This window comes from Tauraco erythrolophus, chromosome 3 (assembly GCF_009769465.1).
Source record: "Tauraco erythrolophus isolate bTauEry1 chromosome 3, bTauEry1.pri, whole genome shotgun sequence".
Lineage (NCBI taxonomy): Eukaryota > Metazoa > Chordata > Aves > Musophagiformes > Musophagidae > Tauraco > Tauraco erythrolophus.
The window spans coordinates 66,759,128-66,774,480 of NC_141467.1; the positions used below are offsets into that span (position 1 = coordinate 66,759,128).

The 15,353-nt window shown below is 38.2% G+C and overlaps 1 protein-coding gene across 4 annotated transcripts in view; it reads right to left on the reverse strand.

The window, feature by feature from the left end:
* Nucleotides 1-380: 380 nt before the first annotated feature.
* ARFGEF1 (ARF guanine nucleotide exchange factor 1) overlaps nt 381-15,353 on the reverse strand; it is a 92,242-nt gene continuing 77,269 nt past the window's right edge. For 3 of the 4 annotated variants that reach the window (XM_086608690.1, XM_086608691.1, XM_086608689.1), the window contains exons 30-39: nt 14,943-15,072; nt 13,733-13,868; nt 13,507-13,645; nt 8,484-8,553; nt 6,070-6,199; nt 5,058-5,197; nt 4,526-4,694; nt 3,459-3,597; nt 2,407-2,524; nt 381-1,696 (exon numbers count right to left, since the gene is read on the reverse strand). In XM_086608690.1, the coding sequence (XP_086464816.1) occupies nt 1,532-1,696; nt 2,407-2,524; nt 3,459-3,597; nt 4,526-4,694; nt 5,058-5,197; nt 6,070-6,199; nt 8,484-8,553; nt 13,507-13,645; nt 13,733-13,868; nt 14,943-15,072 (1,336 nt within the window). In that variant the 3' untranslated portion in view covers nt 381-1,531. The remainder of the gene's footprint in view (nt 1,697-2,406; nt 2,525-3,458; nt 3,598-4,525; nt 4,695-5,057; nt 5,198-6,069; nt 6,200-8,483; nt 8,554-13,506; nt 13,646-13,732; nt 13,869-14,942; nt 15,073-15,353) is intronic. The other variant, XM_086608692.1, reaches the window with a different exon arrangement.

A 15,353-nucleotide genomic window follows, 5' to 3' on the forward strand; every position in this document is an offset into this window, starting at 1 on the left:
TAGGCCACCTACAAGCAGGTTTTTTCCTTCCCTTTTTTTTTTTTTTTCCTTTGCCCAAAACTTACCATCCTTTTTCACCCTAAATTTGCCCAACAGTGAGGAGACACATCCTAGTCAACCAGAGGGCACCCACGTTTCTGCCCCCAAGGGCTGGGGTTGGTTCCTTTGAAGCGAGAGGAGAGCATGAGAGGCAAAGGAAACTGTAAAACAAGTAGCTGTGGATTAGACTGGTTTTGATTGCACTAATGAAAGAGTTCAAAAACTTTATTGACCTATAACCTGATTAGAATATGCCAGATGAGAACCAAATATTGTACAGAAAGTTGTACAGAATTTTTTTTACATAGAAAACTTTACATATCTGTACCATATACATTTTGTCCATCTGAAAAAAATTTCTACATCCATTGTAATACAGAATGCTTGACAATCTTGTCTTTCAACCATCAGAGCACGATTCACAGTATGAATACATTTCCAATAAATTTAACCATCCCCAAACCATGCCAGATTTGTTACTTGAATATATTCAACATTAAATTCTGTACATAAGAGTGAAATCTACATCAAACAGAAAACATGTGACAGCAGACACAACCTAGACTCATTTGCGGTGATTCAAGTTCCAGTCCTTGAAGGATCATCATTTCAATGGCTCGTTATATTTAAAAGCCCTAAAACAAGTATATTACAGGTAGTTATGTCAGTCGTGATATTTCTACCTCTGTTCTTGACAAAAGTCAGCAAGACTAACTTCTGGGCTACAACGAAACCGGAAAAACAAAAAAAGAAAGGAAAAGAAAAAAAATCACAACCCAAAAAACAAACCCCAAACTTCTAGTGCATTTGGTAAACAATGAAGTGTTATGGGTTTTCAGCAAATCAACAATAGGGAAATGAAACAATTCAGGAAGAACTGTATAGTGTTAAAGAGTTTATATTACAGACCTGCATCTCTGTACATTTTTCACAGAAGGACGATTTCCAATGTCTCAGACAGCCTGAGTGTGCAAAAATCTCAGAGTAAGAATATCAGACATAGTTGCTAAATATCTTTTACCATGAACAATAATCTCCATTTTCTTTTCACTATAAACATTTTATCCTTCAAAATACAGCTCTCCTGAGTTGCACTTCTCGCAGAAGCTCAAACCTTTACAACATCTATAGTTCTTTGGGTACATCTCACTTCCACACCCGCCACAAACATCCGTTGCCATGCCGCTGTCTAGGACAGTAAAGGATATTGCAGCCCATGCTGACAGGAGGACTGTGCTAAAAACTGGCCCTGTGCTCAGCACCAGCCAGTAAGAGAAACCGACAGAGATAATCCATCAGGAAATACAGGGACTGGAGTGTTGCAAGCCTTAATTACAGTTGTAAGCATCGGTACCGTTAACCCTTGGATACACACTGCCATACAAAGAAACCATTTTTATGGATATCCAGACAGAATGGCTCAGCTACCTGGTCCTTTTATTCAGCTGAGGAATAGAAACTTTGAAACGGAGCAATACTCAGTCACTGTCTGCTACTGCTTGCTTATTCCAGACTCTTGTTCGGGTGGTTGGGATATTTGGAAAACCACACCAATCCGCAGGAAAAACCTTCGTAGAACAGCTCGAAGTTCAGGAATAAGGTCAAACTGCATAATTTCACACAACAGAGGATAGTAAAACGAGGCATGAGCCTTGAACTGAGGAGAAAACCAACAGAAGAAATCAATCTATTATGCACCAATAGACCTCAAAGCGTGCTGCAAGCGAAGAATCTTAAACGCTCTCCCAAGTCACGGTGAGAAACCCCCGAGGTGACACACAGAAACACCTTTCCAACCGAAGCTGGCAGTGCTAGCCTAAGGCTGAGGCAGCTGGGAAGTACTCTGACAGATGCTCGCTAGCTACACACAGCTCCTTGCTAATGCTGACTCTTCAAGAGGAAGATTTTTTTTCTATTATCAGTTTTTTGTTGTAGTTGGCCTCTTGATATTTCAGCCAAGTTTTGTTAGAAATAAAGTGAGATCCAAATATGGTTTTATCTACTGCAGACTTGCTTTGGAGAAGGTCAAGGTGACATACACGTAACACTGGAAGCAGAAATATCAGCCACTAATCATCTTCCTCAGCAGGAGAGGGGTAAAAGCCACTTAACATACACTTCTAAAGGATTTTAGCATCTTCTACGCTTTCTTAGACACGTTTTATTTTACCACTCACTGCACCCTCGTTTTACATTACTACTGTCAGTACGTGTCAAGTGCAGTTTCAAGGTACGTTCCCTCGACAAAGAGTGTCTACGGAGCAGCAGGAGCTCTTCAAGTCAAGTACATAACTCTGCGGGAAGAACCTGTCTGGAACTACTTATCTGTAAATGTTGTCTTAAATACTATTCCAAACAGTTACTCACCCTTTCATCGCTTATCTTCAGGACTTTAGTCAAAAATAAGAGTAATAGATTAGTCCAGGCTTCCCGATGACTTTCTGATGTAAGAGTGAGGAAATAACTCAGAGCCTCACTGCAGACGCTAGAGAAAAGACACAAAAAGTAGTAACTAACATTTTATTTTGGGCACGACTGCAGAGAGGGAGCTTTGGCTTTGCTGCTGTACCAGTGCAGAGCCCTAGTGTAGAACAGGGTCATTGTGTGAAAGCTGCTGTAAGCCTGATCAGTACTAGAAAGCCGTGATTTTGTTGAACTCCAAACCAAAGTCCTGGCACTTCAGTGTTCAATAAGCTGACCAAACATCTTTCTTTGTGCACATACTTTAAGCATATCAAGTTCTCTTTGAGAGGTATTAAAATGCATATGACAAAACGATATGTAGACTTCGAAAATTAATCTCATGCTGATGCAACCAGGTAGCTTTCAGCTCTACTTCTTGGTCTATAAACCTTAAAATACTTTCACTGTGTTACTGCCATGGTTTTAAGCCCTCTGTTATTCCAACAGTTGCTTGAACAACTTTGTGAACTAAAAGACACTCAAGTTAACATTAGTATTCACAGTAACGAATATCCAAAAAGCCAAAAGCTTCTGCGTGCCCTCCTGAAGCCCAGTGCTCACTTCTCAGATGAGCACAAACAGCATCAGTTCCCAGAAATATCTGAGGTTACTGAAAGAAAAAAGCAGGGTTCAGGTGATAGTTGCTTTACTTATTAAAGAGGAGCTGTAACAATCCCCCACCTACCCACAAGCTACAAAAACCAAGAAGGTGACAAAACCTCTGTTCTCTCCTACAAAACATGTACTGAGAACAAAAAGCAGAGGCAGCATTAGTAGCTGGAGGCACAGCACTCTCCACATAACATAAACACTCTTAATATTAGCTGTGACCACCACCACACTGTGCTAGCTCTGTGAAGTTTACTGCAAACAGAAGAGGTCTCTCCTTTCAAATAAAAAAGAACATTCTTTAGCATCAGAAACAACATCAACGGGTTCAGCTACATGGACCTTACTTTAGTAGTCTTTGCTGGACTTCCTCCCATGCACTGGTGCGGCTTTCATCCATGTACATACGGAACAGAATGCGCAACCCACAGGCAAGGCTACTAGTCTCCTGTTTCAGAAGATTAGGCTTTGATTTGCCTTTGAAACCTACAGAAATTCCAAGCATCCGTTTAGATATTTTTGTTGTTTCATCTGACATTTTTCCTTACAGTTCTCTACGTCTCCTCCTAAGCATCTTCTACATGTAGACAGTTAGAACCACCACCTTATGTAATTAATTTCTCATGACATGTAATACAATGGAGTACTGCTAAAAATTAAGCTATATACATACACTATAATTGTTTGGCACTCATTTTTATATAAGCTTCCAAGTAGATGTGGAACTTTATGAAGTGCATTCTGACCACCCGAACAATGGACCATTTCATCTCAGCCATGTATCTATATCCTTGTTTTCGCTAAAAATGTCTACAATGCTACTGTTTCCAAAGTCGTTACTGTATAATTAAACTCAGTTTGCTGGTGGAGGTCCACACCAGCAAAAAGCACACCCATAAACACTCCTCGCTCGAGCTGAAGCAGTTCTGTGTGTGCACACATCAAGGCACAGAACAGCTTGCTGCATAGTCACAGAACGCATCCACCATTAAAAACACCGATACAGCTCACCTCGGTGCAAGGAACAGATTAAACACAACGCTACAGAGAGTTCATTTTCCCATCTGTTTCAGAAAATGACATATATTTCACTTATAAACTGGTAGGTAAAACAAGCCCACCCAAACAAAGTTTGGGGTTTTGTGCCTGCAGCTTCCAAGCATGGGACTCGCACCTACAGCCGGGATCGGCTTGGAAGCAGTAACCCAGTGAAACCTTAAACTTTAGGAAATCAAAAAGATATTTGCACCTGCACGGATGAGGTATCCTCCCCTTAGGGATTCTAGGATTATAAAGTTACAGCCTGATATTCAATTTTACATTCAGCATCAAAGTACTTTTGACCTGATTTTGGGTCGACTCAAAGCACAGTAACACATTCTCACAAAGTATTTCTCCAAGGTGACTGACTCACCTGCTTTCCAGAGAGCAGTTCTTTGTTCATTGTTTGAATTAAATGCTTTTGCGAATCTGTGAGATTCCAGCAGGCAGTCGAGAAGTTTGAAAAGCTGCTGTGATGTTAGGAAACGATACATCCCTTGATCTTGTGTATCCACATGGACATCGAAGTCTACTGCATCTCTCTATTAGGAAAAAAAGAAAAAAAAAAAAAAAGAGATTTCCAGTAAAAATTCACAACTGTCTTCAGCAAGCTCCTGTGATAACTCAATCCCACCCTGTTTTCATCTGTACTTAAAACTGTATTACAAGTTGTATTCACATCCCAGTTACATAAATCCCTTAGAACAATACATGTTTTAATCTCCACAGTGTGCTGCCCCAGCACGGCAAATGCAATTTAATGCACAAAAAGATCTCAACAGTCTGCTGGAAGTTCTCAAGTGCTTCTAAAAATTGTAAATTAGAAGATGTTACAGGAGTTTATGAAACTTTATCCACTCGAGAAAAAGCTGTTAAAAAGAGAGATACCTATCAGTTCTACTTACTTGTGCCGCTGCCAGATTCTCTGCGTCCTCTTTTTTGCTAGTTGCTGGGAAGAACACAATATTGTCGATAGTCTGAATGAGTTCCAGTTGTACAACACATTTGATCAAAAGAGCAGCAAATAACTTCTGTTCTGGAAATTCTTTAGAGGAAAGAAAAAGAAAACTGCTTGTTAACTAAAGAACTGCAATCCTTTTTTCTTTTTTGAGCTATTTTGGGGGTAAGCTGAAGAACAGCTTACTCTCAAGCACATTCATAAACCAAACCTGGAATCCCCCCATCTAAATTATTCTTCTAAAAATAGGACTGATGACCATGTTAACAAATGGCAGGTTTAAAAAAATTATTTCCTAACTTTGAAGTCACCTGCCATATATTGGACAATATAATTGATACACAAAAAATCACCAAAATTAGTGACCTTTTTGTTAGCATCAGTGCAATGGTGAGAACCAGACGCCAGGAGACTGTCCACATGCAGGGGAGGCGCAGGATAGCACTGATACATCACTGATGCTTGTTCGTACTTGTGGCAAGTATTAACAGCACCAGACATGAGCATTTTAAGCACCAAAACATAACTTTGCACAAGCACCTTCAGCGTTTGATATACTCTCTTCAAATCAGTCTAAATGCACTTTTTTTTCCCCCAGCTATTGCTTCTGTTGCATTGTGCACAGGAAGAACTTTACTCTTCAAGAAAAAAAACAAACAAAAAAATACTCATTTACATTTACGTTATAAGGAGAGTACTATTTTTAATACTTTGCTTTAGGTAAAAAGCCTGCAAATTAGCAGCTGAACTCTAGATTTTTAAAGCACAGGTCAAAAACGTGGACCCACAAGTGTCTGACAGAATTCTGTCATTCTACATGGAGACAAAAATCTAATCAACATAATTTTCTCCCTGTGATGCTTCTAAAGTTATGGTTGGGACTACAACTAAAGACGTCCAACATCTGCTAACTACTACTCTTACAGATACAAAATACTGAGCCACTAAGAAACACGCACTTGCTGTTGGCCTGGTTTTGCTCATTTCTTCAGCTACTGTGGACCCTGCGCTGGGTTGATATGGACGTCCATCTGAAGATCTAGGCTGAATAGAATCATGAATATCTACTGACTTCTGTGAGACTGTGTCCTGAAAGGAAAGCCAAAAAAAAATAAAAATTAACTTCCAGAAAACTTCTGCAAGCTAATCATCAATAGTGTTGTGCTCTTCATAGGTTAAGACGTTTGCAATCTCAACACTACACTGTTTCATTCACTTTAGTCATATTTGGTATCAGCCTTCAAGAAAAATGTACTAGAAAGATGATGTACTGAAAAGATGACCTACTAAGACAGAACTGAAAATTTAACAAGCAGTGAGTACTTAATTACACAGAAAAGTCAATGAGTAGTACTTTGCACATAGGTGCTCCTGTACGCCATCCAAGCATTTAGCATGTCAGCCAACAGGCAGTTTGGCTTTTACCAGATTAAGTGTAGGAGCTTTGCTGCAAGGTTCCAATACTGGGAAATGCAGTAGCTACCTTAATCTGCAATAAAATCTCTATTAGCTTCTGTAAGAATTTGTATTCCTTTTGTAGTGGGTGAAAATGGGAACACAGCTCTTAAATGACAAGTCCAAACAATATGAGGTTATTATCAAACCTTAATCTTCACTTGCCTTTACTCCCTTGAATGTTCTGAATTACACGCTCCTAGTAACATGTTTGTAGGTGCTACAGGAATTTACCACAGTAAAATGAGGGAGGAGAATAAATGCGTATCAAGAAAACTCTCCACTTTAAAACCCTTTTGCCAGAGAGCTGCTTCTGCCGACGTCTGCAATGTGTTCAGATTCTCCACGTTGTATTGTGTTATCTTGTCAGTTAGAACTCAGAGCCTTTGGAAGATGAATTGTTGGGGTTTTGTTTTAGTTTTAAATGAATATCTTCCTTCTTGATCACTTGTATGTAAAATATTAGAACGAATGGTGATATCTATTGTTTTCATTTCAGAAAGCATTCATTGAAAGAGGGAAATGTAATTAATGTAATTAATAGCAAAATACACGATCATTTACGGCGAAGCAGTTACATAGAGCGATTACCGCCCTTTCAATAACTCAGCATTTCCATTAGCATTTTTTCGTAAGTGCCACCGGAGACCACACATGAATCCCCTGCATTGTGCTGTTGGCAAGATTTGAATCTACACACACAGTTCCTATAAAGCACATATCTACTTCTCTTGCCAGTAAATAACCAAGGTTTTCACCTCGAGTAAGCATAAATATACTTTTAACTACCAGAAGAAAAATTAGATGGAAATATCTAAAGCCTGCAAAAATCCTATCATACCATAAGAAAGGATCCAAAATATATCTCTTCTAACACTATTTATTATACAAGTTCTGTTGATTTTGAAGTTGTAAAGTCTTTTTACACTGAAGACAAAAAAGATTTTTGAAAACATTCATGTTAAACCATTTCAAAGAGAAAAGATCTTTTAATTTATTCACGACTGAGACATTTAATATATTTGCTATTTTTGCATGCTATTATATTTGACATAAATGGATCAATAACGCAGCCAACGTTTAGATCAAACATTTCATACATCAAACCACTACAAATGAGCCAAGATATAGCCAGCACATTCAGTCACATGGATGTAAAATACTTGTATAATGAGAAATGCCCATCACAAGCATTTACACTCTGTTGTAGGCAAATTATGTTAACACTCCATAAAGATAAAAGAAGGGAGTTGGTCTCTCTTAGCAGAACCCACTTAGGATCATAACCTTGAACAATTTTTTATCAAATGCTTCATTAATCTATAAAGAACTTCATGCAGCAATCCTGTGACAAAAGCTAAACTAATTCTCATCAGTAGTAAAGTAGCTACAGGACTGCCACTTGTAGGCAAACCCAAATTTTACATCAGTTTATTCAATCAATGCTAAGAAATCTGATGGTTATACATATTTTCTATTTAACACTGATGTTTAAGTTCTTACTACCACAGAATATTTGAGGAATAAAAGGTCAATCTAACTGGTAATCTTTCCACCTCCAGCATTTTCTCATCATGCCCATATATCAAAGAGAATATTGAACAAAATGAAACAAAACCCATGCCCCAAACCAGAAAACAACTCAAACCTTAAATACAATATTATAGACACCGGACACTACCTGAAACACACACAGGTCACAACCTACAGCACCTTCTGGAAGCCAACTTCACTGCAAACAAATACATGCTTCTCTTTAAGCATCAAATAATACTTTATCCGGAAAAAACTTTTATCAAGTAAATCAAAACTGAAAAATGGGCTTAAACTAAGTATACTTTTCACTCATTCTACATCAAAACACATTTGTACCAAACTCTTACAAGCTTTTAAAATATTTTTCATTTTGGCAGCTTACCAGTTTTTCTTTTCCATCAGAGGGAGATCCAGAGCCAAACTCCCCACTGACTGGTCGCCAAGTCAGCAGCCTTGAACACACAAAACCAGTACCAAATTTACTAAGCTTGAAATACAAATCAGAACCAATGTTCTAAGAAGTCCACTTCAATATGGCGGGGGTTTTGGTCTAATTTACATTAATGGAGGCCAAGCATAAAAAGAGTTACATACAGGTAGATAAATTAATAAACTAATTTCAGTTTTAAGTATACATTTCATTCTTTCACACATACTGAAATATTTCAGTATTGCGTTTTTTGAACTTCAGTGTTTCTGCCAATTGCCTTGGAGGGACAAGTGGATCATGTGGAGGTGGATTAATTTTTCTCAGAAATACTGGATTTGGCTTTAGGCAATGCTCTAGTGCCATTAGTGGGCCTTGTTCTCACACTGCCTTAAGCTCCACCTGGAATAAGGAATGAATCTACTCCAAGACAAATCAGCATGAAAGTCTGGAGGTGTTTTGCATGCTGTTTGGGATGTGTTCCAGCACTGTGGTTCTATTTCCACTTAAGATTCAACACTTCCACTTAGGATTCACTGCCGTTACGAGATATGAAGTCACTGACAACACTTCAGATCAGCCTGTTTTCCTACAGCACGTTGCTGCCTTGAGGATCTTCACCTTTAGCACTAAAAGATTTCTACATTAACTGTAACTTATTGAGGCTGCCTGTGCCTCACAAGAATTGAGGGAAATTGGATTAAATAACCTAAGTGGTCCCATCATCTCTTGTTCCATCAAATCTATTGCTACAAAGTAAGATTAAAGTTATTTGCCATTGTTAACATCTTAGATCATTTAGTCTCAACCTGTGTGAGGCAATGCTTGACGGACATTTGTGTCTGTGTATCCTAAGTGAGATCATTCCCATTGTGTTAAGGATCCTAAATTAATATATCACTGATCTTCATCTCCAATGAAAGACCATGTAACTAAAAAGACCAATTGCAGATAAGAAAAGATAAAATCTTGAGGCAGGTAATGAGACAACAAATAAAGTAAAGCAGAGAACTGAATTGATTCTTCAAGGTTACCAGGACACAAAATGCAGATTGTTCTTGATTAGAGATTGTTAAATACAGTGTAACTTATTTTGGGCTATAAAGTCTTAAACTTCGATCTGCCAAAGGAAGTACTGAGCCATTATGAGCCAGCAGAGGCAAGATCATCATAATTTGTGCAAGGAATCAATTCTAACTCTTGAATTTCTCAAGAACAAGAGGGCATTCACCCTGGCTTTCTCAGCAGCAGGGATCCAAGACTTGCTCCCATGAAGTTTCAGAAAATTTCAATTAAAAAAACCAAACTTATAAACAGAACAGAAATTAAATGAACAGAATAATCAAAGAAACTATTAAAATGAGCTAATGAAGTATGGGCTAGACGAGCAAACAGTAAGGTGGACTGAAAACTGGCTGAACAGTCAAGAGGTGATTTGGGGCATAAAGTCTAGTTGGAGGCCAGTAGCTAGTGGTGTACACCAGGAGTCAATACTGTGTCTAATTTTGTTCAACATCTTCATTAATGATCTGGACAATAGGCCAGACTGGACCCTCAGCAAGCTTGCTGATAACACAAAACTGGGAGGAGTGGCTGATACACCAGAGGGTCATGCTGCTACTCAGAGGAACCTTGACAGGCTGGAGACATGGGCTGACAGGAACTTCATGCAGTTCAACAAGGGGAAGGGCAAAGTTCTTCACCTGGGGAGGAACAACTCTAGGCATCAGTACATGCTGGGGGCCATCCAGCTGGAAAATAGCTTGGCAGAGAAGTCCCTGGGGGACACCAGGTTGGCCATGAGTCAGTAATGTGCCCCTTGCTGCAAAAAAAGCAAATGGTATCATCCTGGGCTGCATTAGGAGAGCTGCCAGCAGGTGGAGGGAGGTGATCCTGCCTCTCTCCTCAGCACTGTGTCCAGTCCCTGGGCTCTCCAGTATGAGAGAGTCCAGTGAAAGACCACAAAGATGATCAAGGGACTGGAGCATCTCTCCTATGAGGAAAGGCTGAGAGAGCTGGAACTGTTCAGCCTGGGGAAGAGAAGGCTCAGGGGGATCTCAACAATGTATATAAATACCCAAAGGGAGAATGCAAACAGGAAGGAGTCAGGCTCTTTCCAGTGGTGCCCAGTGACAGCAGCAGAGGCAATGGGCACACGTTGAAACACAGGAGGATCCCTCTGAACATCAGAAAACACTTTTTCACTGTGAGGGTGACTGAGCACTGGCTGGGGTTGCCCAGGCAGGCTGTGGAGTTTCCCTCCTTGGAGATATTCAGGGAAACAGCTCTGGGTAGCCATGCCTGAGAAGAGAGGTTGGACTAGACAACCTCCAAAGTCCCTTCCAACCTCAGCCATTCTGTGTGATTCTGTATTAGTATCTTCAGCCATTGACACCTCAATTATTTTGTGGAAGCTTGGCAGGAAAACTGTTTGGGCTTTTCTAATAAGTGATCCTTGCTGAAATTGGTAGCTGAGTAAATATTCTAGTACTAAGTCTTCCAAATAAGGAAATAATATAATCATCTCTCTCAAAAAGGTAACTTGCCAAGAACCAGCAGAGGATAGTATTGCAACTAAGAACTTCTGCAGCCAATGCTACAACTCTTAACTGAAGAAGTTAACTTACACAATACATCAAAGATGTTTTATATGAATGCTAAAAGAGAATAGATGTAATCCTACCTGATCAGATTAATAAAAACCTCTGCCAGAGGGTATCTTACACTCCAGAGATCCATAGCATCTACTTCGAGATAAGTAGCAATAAAGCACTTGCCCATAAAGCTTTTATATATGCAACTGTGTGATTTGTCTCTGTCTTCATTTCACTGTTAACTATTCTGTTACTTCCATACAAGGGAAAACAAAAGTAAAATGAGCATTTGCCGCTTTCTCTAAGTACTGGGGCAGCCTCCACTATAAGCCAGGTATTAAAACTGTGTTGTCAGAATCAAAAAAAGTAAGGCTACGAGGGCAGGAAAAACTCCACTACAAAAATAAGGCTCGTTGAGGGACTAAGAAATACAAATATGAGATGCCAGCCCAACCAGGAGTCACGGAGAAAGAACCAGATCTCATAAAGAGAGGAAAAAAAGGAGGAGCTGTACAGAAGGACAAAGTAGTATCCTCCTAGGGCTCAGAAAGAGAAGGAGAAAAATTGAGTAAAAAAAAAAAAAAAATTAAGTATCCATATTTAAGTCTCCACTAAAAATATGAATGAATACCTGTATATAGTTATAATAATTTTTCTTACCATATAAAAAGCTTCAGCTTTAATCAAATATGGTCAAAGTGAAAAGACTGTTTTGAACAGTTTTGTGTCATCCAACAACTGTTTGGAAAAGAGCAGGTGTACCTTCACCACGTGAAAGGAGACTGATTACATATTTTTTTATGGGGGATTTTAAGGGATTACTCATGTATAAAATCCAAGTAAGATTTACTTTACCCTGCAAAAGTTGGGAACCTCCCAGAAATACAAGAATGAATAATACAATGAAGTTGTCAAAGACATCATATAAAGAGTAAAAAAGGAGATGGGAAGTAAGGAATGGAAATTATGGAAAGAGTCAGATATCCTCCTAGGAAAAATAACCCATTTGAAAAGCAGAAGTGCCATAAACATCAAAGGGAATAATGCACATATTTCAAATCGGATACAGCTAAAGGCAACAAGAGTATTTTGAATGTGTCTAAAGATTAAGATATCCAAAATGCTGCTCTAGAAGGGTTTCTAATATTCGACTATAAGAATACCCAGAAATCTAAGTTTTGGTTGTATGTGAAACCAAAACAAATTCTGTTTCCTAGTGAGTATACACTTTAAAATCTTTTCAAGTATTGGACAGAACTATGTTCGGGCTAATTCAATTGGACTTTTACATCCAGAGATTTGGTTTCAAATTTTATTTTTGGTACTTACCAAAAATGTAAAAAAAAATAAATCTTGCTAGCTCCCAGATGTTTCAGCTTGATTTTAGTATTATTTTTTGGATGCAAAAATAACAGATGGATACCTACTCACACAGAAAAGTAGGGGAGGTAGCAACGGATGGATTAACAGATAAGTTAATGCTTTTAAGCATGAATGAAGCTCTGTCACAGTGCTGATACATAACTCTAAAATTAAGGAAAGATGGATGTGCAGAAGGTTCCCTTTTGCTTCAGTTTTCTTCAGGCCTAATCTAGGTGATACCCAGAAGCAAATGCTGTGAACTAGTTGACAGACACAGGACAAGTAATAATACAACAGTTCAACATGACGACTATCAGATTTGAAAACAAGTAGTGTTTCACGCCAGTGTTGGTAGGGTAGGGGGAAAAAACCCTCATCTTTGGTATAAACTGGACATGATTCCTTGTTATTCTGCTCTATAATGTATAACATACTACTCAGAATAGCACAGCCTTGTTCCAAGAAACTTCGCACAGTTGTAACACGAAGGGAAAGACAGTTAACAAACATGTAAGATCATTTTCATAAAAAGATTACCATTCATAGAAACTATGATGGAAGTCAACCATCCACCACAGAGACTTAAATCTGTAAAACTGTTGCAGTACTTTAGTTTTTTGTGGAAAAAGCTTCACATGTAATCACCAACTGCAAAGTCTGTCTATCAACACCATTGTTCTATTACAAAAAGAAAATGATCAAAAAATCAGATAGTACTTCTAAAAAAATCCAACATATTAAAATGTAATCGAGTTACAGATTTTTTTTTTGTTGTTTTGTTGTGGGGTTTTTTTGCTTATATTCCATATGGAATTTCTAGTTTTTAACAGTTTATCATTTACAACACAAAAGTATTAAATCTGGCACCTAGTTTATCATTATGTTCCAAGAAAATCTGCTTCAATTTAGTCCACACATAACAGCTTTTTGTCCACCCCACCTATTACCTATCTAACAGTTTGAAATCAGAAAGTCATGCAGCTAAACTATTTTAAAAGTATAAACATTGACAGTGGTCTTACGCATGAGGGATCGTAGTTTTGAAAATATCCAGCATGCAAGTGCAAGTTTTATCCCAGATCTCTAGGGTAAACTTTTCACCATTTAGGATGACAACATTCTCCAAACAGTTTGTACCAGACCGTGCCAGTTGTTCATTGTCTGGAAAAGACAAACAGTGCATTTGTTTATTCACATTCAACACAGTAAGATGTTAACACTGTTTAACATAATGTGGCACAGTCCTACCTTGCTGCACACACCAGTACAGTTGTGCAAATATATCATCCAAAAGAACATCACTAAGTACTTCTAAATACTGTGTGAATACATCACATATTGCATAAAGTGCGTGGTTGCAAGTAGTTGTCATCCATTCAGCTTTCTAGGAGGGGAAAAAAAAAGGTTACAACTTTGCTTAAGGCATAACTTTTAAGATACACATCCCTGCAGGCAGGTGGATATACGTGTTTACTCAGTTTGATTTGCTTTGTAGTGACATGCAATGCCTTTTTATATCTCAAAACTCCCAAAACTTGGGAGTCCCAACTTTTGCTTTGCTAACTAGCAGGTTTAAAAAAACCTACGGAAACAAACAACTACTCTTGCAGATCACACTGTAGGACTGACAAGCACTTACCATCATGATACTGAGTTTGGCATTAAGCTTAGTGTCTAACCCTAGCTCAATAGTTTAACACCAAGCTAAGTTTTCTGTGTTTCTCCTAAATGTTCTCCAGGGAATAAACATTTCTAAAGTGAGACGCGTCCTTCTACAAATAGTCAGACAGAGCCTCCCAAACAGGTGACGATTTTGATCAAATCTCTAATAATAACAATTTACACATAATTTACATTAATAAGCCTGTTTCTCTTTCAATTTCTTGTCAGGACAGTACCCGGTCCTGGTTTGGCAAGTCAAAACCTGTTTGGTTGGTAAAAAAGGGGGCAGTGAAAGCACAGTGCTAGTTTGTGGAGTTTTTTGTTTGGTTGTTCTTTTTGTTTGGTTTTGTTTGTTTGTTTGTTTTTCTTCCCCTAGTCATCAAAAAGTTTTGAACTAGTAGAACTCATTTCTTCTAATTGTCACTTCACTGCTGATTACAAGCCTCATTCCTTTGAGCATGTTGCCATGAAATTATGTGTCTCAGATTCAAGACATCATGTATAAAAGCTGCAGTTCCTCTTACAAACCCTAGATACGTTGCATTTTACATTATTCTTTTATTGCTTGCAGTGTAAACTACTAGGCCTTTTACATACATGGTTTAAAAAAAATAGGAGCGGCAATGCAATACATCCAACAGATGCTAATAAAACTAAATAAGGCTACTAGAAACACAGGTCAACCATGCAAGTTTTGAGGTTTGACTTATATTAATTAATAAGCCATATTACTGATGAGTTTTTTTCTACTGTAAATATAGATGATCTGTAAATTATCTTCCCCCGCTTTTTTCACCTCAGTCTGCTGTTCTGGCAGTTTCATGTTGTCAAATATCCTGAAGACAATCCGAAACAAATCTTGCCACCAGTGTTTTTCATAAGTATGGCCATATGTCTTCATTATTTCAAACATTACTGTTAAGCCTCTGAAATGAAGAACGAACAAGATACACTAAGAGTTACAAAAAGACATGCATTAGACCAAATATGTCCAACTGCAGCAGCAATAACAAACTGAAATACTGTTAAGAATGTTATACATTGATCTGATGTGGATCAGTGACACTAGTACACTAAAATTAAGAAAATCAGCTTGTTTAAAAGGCACTTAAGTCACAGATAGGAGTCAGAAAATACTTTTGAGAACTGTGGTAATTTCAAATTAAAATAGGAAAACAACGTCTCTACAAAGCACCACAAAAACAAA